This window comes from Sesamum indicum, linkage group LG13, assembly GCF_026168435.1.
Source record: "Sesamum indicum cultivar Baizhima isolate 11 linkage group LG13, ASM2616843v1, whole genome shotgun sequence".
Classification (NCBI taxonomy): Eukaryota; Viridiplantae; Streptophyta; class Magnoliopsida; order Lamiales; family Pedaliaceae; genus Sesamum; species Sesamum indicum.
In genome coordinates this window covers 15,455,595-15,463,433 of record NC_142669.1, presented here as the reverse complement: position 1 = coordinate 15,463,433, position 7,839 = coordinate 15,455,595, and the positions used below count along the sequence as shown (strand labels likewise).

General features: G+C 53.5%; 1 protein-coding gene across 1 annotated transcript; it reads left to right on the top strand.

The window, feature by feature from the left end:
• Window positions 1-3,705: 3,705 nt before the first annotated feature.
• Window positions 3,706-7,255, top strand: LOC148784558 (uncharacterized). The gene is made up of 2 exons (XM_088876886.1): window positions 3,706-7,155; window positions 7,238-7,255. The coding sequence occupies exons 1-2, from the start codon at window positions 3,706-3,708 to the stop codon at window positions 7,253-7,255; spliced, it is 3,468 nt and encodes a 1,155-aa protein (XP_088733012.1).
• The last annotated feature ends 584 nt before the right edge of the window (window positions 7,256-7,839 follow it).

The following is a 7,839-nucleotide window of genomic DNA, read 5'->3' as shown; positions in this document are numbered from 1 at the left end:
ATGAGGTGCTTGGAACAAGCCACCCTTGGGGTTGCGAGGAGTGGATGTTGAGACCCCTTCGTTTTGTGGGCAGTTGTCGGTATGAGCCGTATGTGGCCGAGCAGAAATGTGGGATGGAATGCTGTTGTGGTAGATGAGAGTGCGTCTAGAGGAAAGATGGCACGCTTCAAGAACCAGAGGGGCATAAGCATCCGTTATGAGAAAAACGGCAACTTGTACGGAGCTTGAGTGGGTGCAACCCACTAAGCCGTGCGTTGGATGCTCGTCAGGAGCATAATTGAGCAGAATTGCGAATGTTCTTCGAGGGGATTCGGACACCATATTATGGGCTCTTTGGTTGATGGATTTCCGAGGGGGACTACCGAGTTGAGATTTGAGGGGAGCATCGGGCTCCATTGGCACCATGAGCGGCATGGTGCGGCCGGGCTAGGATTTGGAATTGAATTTGAGTTTGGCGGCCGGGCAAGGATTCAAGAAATCTTAGCCTTGTGTTGCGTTGTGAATGAAAATCCCAGTCCCGCAATCTTTGAGGGCAGTGACCCTATTTTTGTGCTGAGTCAAGAGAGGACTCTTTGCAGAGATGTTTGGTCCACGAGCGGCGTGGTTCCGACAGTTTGGGCAACCGGCCCATGTGCGTTTAAGTTGGTTCAAGTGTGAACAACCGCAGCGGCGGGTATGAGTGTTTGCCGAGGACGGCAACACCTCGAGTGGGGGAGAGAGTGTGAAGCGTGCACACAGACTCCACACTTCAGTCGTTCCAAATCAATTCGAGTGTATCTGAGGCACTGTTTTGAGGGACATCAGAGTTTCAAAGGCGCACTTGACAGGACTTGAAGCACAGTTTGCTACCCACCCATTTGAAAAGTCGTGAAGAGAGTACAGAATGCGTGTACAGACTTCCGACCTGTGGTATTTGCATTGTAAATTGAGTGTATTCAGACACTACCTGTGGGGGCAAACAGTCAGTGAGCAACAGTTCGGAGAGAGTGTAGCAGCGTACACAGACTCCATTATCGATTGAGCGACATTGGGGAAGAGAGTGTAGAGGAGTACACAGACTTCCAACTTGAGCAGACAATGAGAAATGCAGCGCATTGAGGCACGATTGTGGAGAGCTACCCGCCACTTTGGGAAGAGAGTGCAGAGAGAGGCACAGACTTCCGCTTTGAATTTTCGTGATGAATCGAGTGCGTTTGAGGCACTACGTTTTGTGGGGGAGCTTAGCACAGATTTGGGAAGAGGGTGTCGACGAGTACACGGACTTCCACTTGCGTTGAGATGATCACATCAGGTGCGGCAGAGGCACCGTTTGTGGGGAGATTACGTGGGGTGCTGAAGAGGCACTTCACGATCGAAGTGCTCGAAAGAGTAGGAGGACGGTCTGGTGTCGCGCGATACTGAGAGAGAGTATTGGGCACCGCATACACCTCAATCCTTCGTGTATGTGTTGACGAGGACGTCAACGGATCGAGTGGGGGAGAATGTCACTGGCCGCTCCTTGGGCAAGACGGCCGGCAGTGACTTGCGGAGTACGTGCGGGCGGCTAGGGGAGGCCGGCCGGCACGCAGGTGCGCAAACGGCCTACGAGCAGAGACACTTACCGATTGGGGATTGCAAAACTGTTCGTATGGGAACTTCCTTGATGTGTGGGGATGCTATCCGCCAAGTATGAAGTCATTCCGAGGACGTTTGGGCAAGGAGATATAAGGGCGACGATCAGGCGCCACCCTGCGCGCGAGCAGGAGAGAAATGCGTGAAGCAGAGTGCTTTATCTTTCGAGATTTGCAAAACTGTTTCTATGGCGAGATCCTTGGAGTGTTGGGAACACCTCCAAGATGTTTCAGAGGTAGACGGTTCCGTTTGGGTAGGAAACGACGATGATCTTCAGAGTCTGCCAGTGCAGTGGCGAGACTGTAATTTCAGAATATTGCGTGGGCAATTCCTCAGCGATGGATGATCGGATGGGGCTGAAATTCAAGAGTTATGATGTAGAAGTCGTAGGCTACGCTACGGTTCAAGCGGCACGTGATTTGGACGTCGGTTGAGGGAGATGCGAAAAAGGTGCGCTCCTCAACCCCTTTCAATGTCTACTGCTGGAAATAAGAAAAACTTTCTTAAGCCTATTATAAGGGGGGTATGATGCGGTGAGCTCCAGCCGGCCCTCCCCGTGCACGACGGCAGTGGCGGTAGGCAACGTCGACACTAAATGAGCATCTCTTGGGGGCATGTTGGGGGCCTCCAAGGGCCGGCTCTAGGCATCTCAAAGAAGTGTTTAGAGTCCCCGAAAGGCATGGGAACCGGACGGGCAGCGTAGGGCCAGGACGGCCTACGTTGGGCACAAATGCGGCCGAGAGGTTCCGTGTGACGTGCAAGGTTGCTCCGCGGGCTGCGAGATATTTGGGGCAACACCTCTCGTGCGAATGGGTGATCGAGGCAAGCACTCCAAGACCTCGTGATCCAACTCATGGCACGCGCTGTCGGGTTCTAGCCGTCCATGGGGGTCCGTTGGCCAAGATGAGCGGTCGTGGGGCGACGCCGCATTGTGGGCAAATTATGTAGCCACGTCGAAAGGCAAGAAGGCATGTCGGGCATGCCATGCGGGATCAAAGCAAGATGTCGGCATATCATGTGGGCCTCGGACTTAAGGTGCGGTCCTACTCGGGCGAGGCATAAAAGACGACCACGACGAAGGCGTGCGCCAAGGATGCCCCGAGTGTGCATTGGACATGAGACGGGCGTTGCGGGCGCATGCGGAGCGCCGTAATGCCGAGGCAGAGCGAGGATGCTCCTTGCCATCGAGGGATGCGTCGGCGGGTTCCGAGATTGTGGGCGAGACGCATGGCGGCAGACTAGCTAGTCGGGGCCGGCCGCTAAGAGACGCTAAGGCGTGCGTGCCGAGAGCCTCGGCGAACATGGGCATTTTGGATAGGCGAGCGCAAAGGCACGCGGTGCCGCGCAGGGATGCGTTCAGATGTCGTGCTAGCGAGCTTCAGTGTCGAAGACACGCGACGAACAGTCGGTAAACTCTGAGATGTGCGAAGGCTGGTCGAAGGTTGGGTGAAACCTGAGACGCCGCACGGGCGAAAAATATATTCCGCTGCGTGACAAGAGAGTCCGCCCGTGACACGGTGTCACGGGTTGCCCATTCACTAGGCCCCGTGACGCGCACTTCGGCCACTCAACCGTTCTACATGGCCGACCACTCAGCCTTCATCGACAGACGCTGGACAACCAACTAGTCTTAGAGTCCTAGGTGTAGGCCTTTTATTGCTTTGTTACTGCTTTGTTATTTACTTTCTGTTGTTTAGATTCCTCAAGGGGACGTTATGCCTCTTGAGTTGCAAATTTCAGCTTTTCTAGTGTCTAGTGTAGACAATAGGATTTATTTTTTTAAGCCTATTATAGGGGGGAATGAGTTCAAGAAGCTTGGTTTAGTGACGTGTTGGAGTCCCCCTCAAGGCGAACCCCTTGCTCTAGCATCGTTGATCATTGTATACGCATCTTCAGTTTAATGCAATTTGGTTTTCTGAATCCGCGTGCGCAATTTACTGTTTTGTGATTTGTTCCTCCCGACTCTGATATATTCGGCGCGCTGCATTTGTGCCGAGCGGAGGTATTGGCGGACGTAGTCAGCGGACTACTAGCCACACGACGCGCTGTGTGATAGGCGCCTCGTGAGAGGTGGTATCAGAGCCTCGTGCCACGATGGGGCCGAGGCGCACCGCTACTGCTGCGAAGGCATCGGGGCAAGATCCGGAAAGCCCGCGACATGCCGCAGCTTCATCCAGCGAGAGAGCTGAGAACCCGGAGGACGGACACTCCCGGTTGGTGGAATTGGAGACGAAGGTCTCTTCCCTGGAATCTGAGATCACGGTGCTGAATTCGGAGTTGGACGAATGTCGGCAGGTGATTCAGGAGATGGCTGGCGTATTCGGAAACGACAGCATTGCCGATATGCGGCGTGACATGGAGCAGATGGCCATTCAGATTGGGCTGCTCCAGCGTGCAGTGGGTAGCACGCCTATGGTTGCTCACAACCCCGGTGCTAGGCTTCGAATACCAGAACCGAAGGCCTATAGCGGTGAGCGTGATGCGAAGGAGGTCGAGAACTTCCTCTTCGACATGGACCAGTACTTCCTTGCGGCAGACGTGCGGGACGAGGCAAGGAAGGTTGCGACTGCGACCATGTACCTGACTGGTGACGCAAAGCTGTGGTGGCGGACCAAGTTTGCGGAAATCCAGGCTCATCAAATACAGCTCGACACGTGGGCTCTTCTACGGGAGGCGATCAGAGAGCAGTTCTTCCCCGAGAATGTGGAGTACAATGCCAGGAGGGCATTGCGAAAGCTTGAACATACAGGTTCCGTGCGGGAATATGTCAAAGCTTTCTCAGCACTGATGCTGAACATCCGAGACATGTCGGAGGCAGACAAGCTGTTCACTTTCATGGAAGGCTTGAAACAGTGGGCGAGAAATGAGTTGCAGAGGCAACGAGTGACTGATTTGAGTTCGGCTATTATAGCGGCCGAACGCCTGGCCGATTTCAACCTAGAGACTCAAAAGGATAGGCAGGCGACGCCTAGTCCTGAGCGGGAGAAGTCGAATGGGACGAGATGGTTTAGGAATAACTTCAACAGAGGTGGGGGAGACCAGAGGCCCCACTCTCAGAATGGCTCACAGGGCGGTTCGGACAGGAACAGGCCCCAGGAGAACAGGCAGGGAGCACCCGAGAGGAGGAGAGGGTGTTTGATCTGCGATGGTCCGCATATGTATCGGGATTGCCCGAAGAGACAGGTGTTGAACGCATTGGCAACGACCTTTACCGATAAGGTGTCATCCTCAAAGAGTGTGGAGCCACAAGCAGAGGCAGGTGGTGAGAATGACACGGAGGAGGATGAGGACAACTTGGGGGCCGTGAACCAATGGTGCAACACATTCTCTACGGTGGCGGTGAAGAGAGTTGTGCCACCCCCTGCGAAAAAGACCATCCCGGCTCTTACTGTGGAGCAGCCGGAGAAGAAAGAAGAAGATGTTCAGCCCCGGATTCCTAGGAAGAAAGGGTTGATGTTCGTTGATGTGAAGATTCATGGCAAGCCGATTCGAGCCATGATCGACACTGGAGCCTCTCACAACTACCTTGCGAGCGCCGAAGTGGCGAGACTCGGGCTCGTGCTGGAGAAGGGAGTTGGGCGTGTGAAGGCGATCAACTCGGCTGCACAACCCATTGCCGGTGTAGCCAAGTCTGTGCTGATTAAGGTTGGTGCTTATGAGGGCAAGACCAATCTTTCTGTTGTGGCAATGGACGACTTCAAGCTTATCCTTGGGCTTGAATTTCTACGGGATACACGCACTGCTGTCTTACCTCATGCCGATTCGCTGATGATGTTGGGGGCGAAGCCGTGTGTCATTCCTACCTTGGCCGGACGTACTGGAGGGAAGAACTTGTCGGCCATGCAGTTTGAGAAGGGGCACAAGCAGGATGAGATCTCCTACTTGGGTACCCTTTGTTTTGAAGAGATGGAAGAGGTGTCAGGGCCCACCCCGGGCGGTAGTAAGGAACTGTTGGGGGAGTCTGAAGACGTGATGCCAGACGAGCTGCCTCGGAAGCTACCACCGAAGAGGGCAGTGGATCACGAGATCGAGTTGGTGCCTGGCACGAGACCGCCCGCTAGGGCACCGTACAGAATGCCGCAACCTAAGCTTGTGGAGCTTAGGAAGCAGTCAGCAGATGCCTTGAGCCGCAGGGCGGACTTGGCGAACTTGGAGTCGATAGCAGCGCTCTCTTCTAGCGCGGCTGCTATCTCTACGAAGGATCAGGTGCGGGAGTTACTACCGAGAGATCCCGCGGCGCAACGCCTGATTCGGCTTGTCGAGCAGGGCAAGGCTCGACACTTTTGGATCGAGGATGGATTGTTGATGACCAAGGGAAACCGCGTATACGTTCCGAGAGGCGGGGACCTACGGAAATCACTTCTTTCCGAATGCCACGACACACTTTGGGCGGGACACCAAGGACAGGAGCGCACGTTTGCTTCGGTGCGGAGGGCCTATCATTGGCCACAGATGCGGGACGATGTCGAGACGCATGTCCGCACTTGTTTGATTTGTCAGCAAGACAAGGCAGACCATCAGAAGAAGGCCGGTCTGCTGCAACCACTCCCCATCCCAAAGCGTCCATGGGAGAGCGTCTCCATGGATTACATCTCTGGATTGCCTAAGGTCGGGAACTTAGGCTCTATCATCGTCGTGGTAGATCATTTTTCAGAATATGCTACATTCATCGCAGCACCCAAGCATGTCACAGCAGAAGGGACAGCTCATCTCTTCTTCAAGCACATCGTCAAGTATTGGGGACTGCCAAAAGATATTGTCAGTGATCGTGACTCCCGATTCACTGGCGCCTTTCGGACCGAGTTGTTCAAACTTCTCGGGTCCACATGTTCCATGAGCTCGAGCTATCATCCACAGTCCGATGGTCAGACAGAACGCTTTAATTCTACGTTGGAGGACTACCTTCGGCACTTTGTGCGAGGTACGCAGAAGGATTGGGTGAAGCTCCTGGATGTCGCTCAGCTATATTTCAATGTTCAAAAGAGCTCTTCCACCACCAACAAGAGCGCTTTTGAAATCATTACTGGGCAGCAGCTGCTCCTTCCTCACACTCTTGACATTCCCCAAAGTGTGAGATCCCCTCTTACTCGAAGTTTCTCCCAGGAGTGGAAGAAGAATGTTGATATCGTTAGAAGTTGTCTGGAGACAGCTCAGAAGCGGATGAAGAAGTATGCAGATCAGAATCGCCGCTTCATTGAGTTCAATGCGGGAGACCTGGTGCTGGTGAAGGTCCCGAATCCGAAATTGTCAAAGTCATCAAGGTGGAGAGATCCTCGGTTGATGCAGAAATATGTTGGTCCTTTGCCTGTCCTTAGGCGTATTGGGACGGTGGCGTACAAGGTGGAGTTGCCGCCGTGGTGGAAGATCCACAATGTTTTCCATGTCAGCCAATTGAAGAAGTATTCAGCAGACAAGGAAGATGCTACCCGCAATCAACCCAGCCGCCCACTACTCGAATTGAAGAAGACGAAGGAGAAGGTGGCTGAAGTAATCCTAGATCACCGAGTGACGAGTACCGTGAAGAAAGACCACACAGAGTACTTGGTGAAATGGAGGGGATGCAGCAGCGAGGAGAACACTTGGGAGCGAGTGACAAACCTAAAGGCGTTTCTACCTCTTGTCGAAGCGTACCATGCTTCCGTAGCGCCGGGGACGTCGCTATCTCAGGTGGGGGAGAATGTCACGGGTTGCCCATTCACTAGGCCCCGTGACGCGCACTTCGGCCACTCAACCGTTCTACATGGCCGACCACTCAGCCTTCATCGACAGACGCTGGACAACCAACTAGTCTTAGAGTCCTAGGTGTAGGCCTTTTATTGCTTTGTTACTGCTTTGTTATTTACTTTCTGTTGTTTAGATTCCTCAAGGGGACGTTATGCCTCTTGAGTTGCAAATTTCAGCTTTTCTAGTGTCTAGTGTAGACAATAGGATTTATTTTTTTAAGCCTATTATAGGGGGGGAATGAGTTCAAGAAGCTTGGTTTAGTGACGTGTTGGAGTCCCCCTCAAGGCGAACCCCTTGCTCTAGCATCGTTGATCATTGTATACGCATCTTCAGTTTAATGCAATTTGGTTTTCTGAATCCGCGTGCGCAATTTACTGTTTTGTGATTTGTTCCTCCCGACTCTGATATATTCGGCGCGCTGCATTTGTGCCGAGCGGAGGTATTGGCGGACGTAGTCAGCGGACTACTAGCCACACGACGCGCTGTGTGATAGGCGCCTCGTGA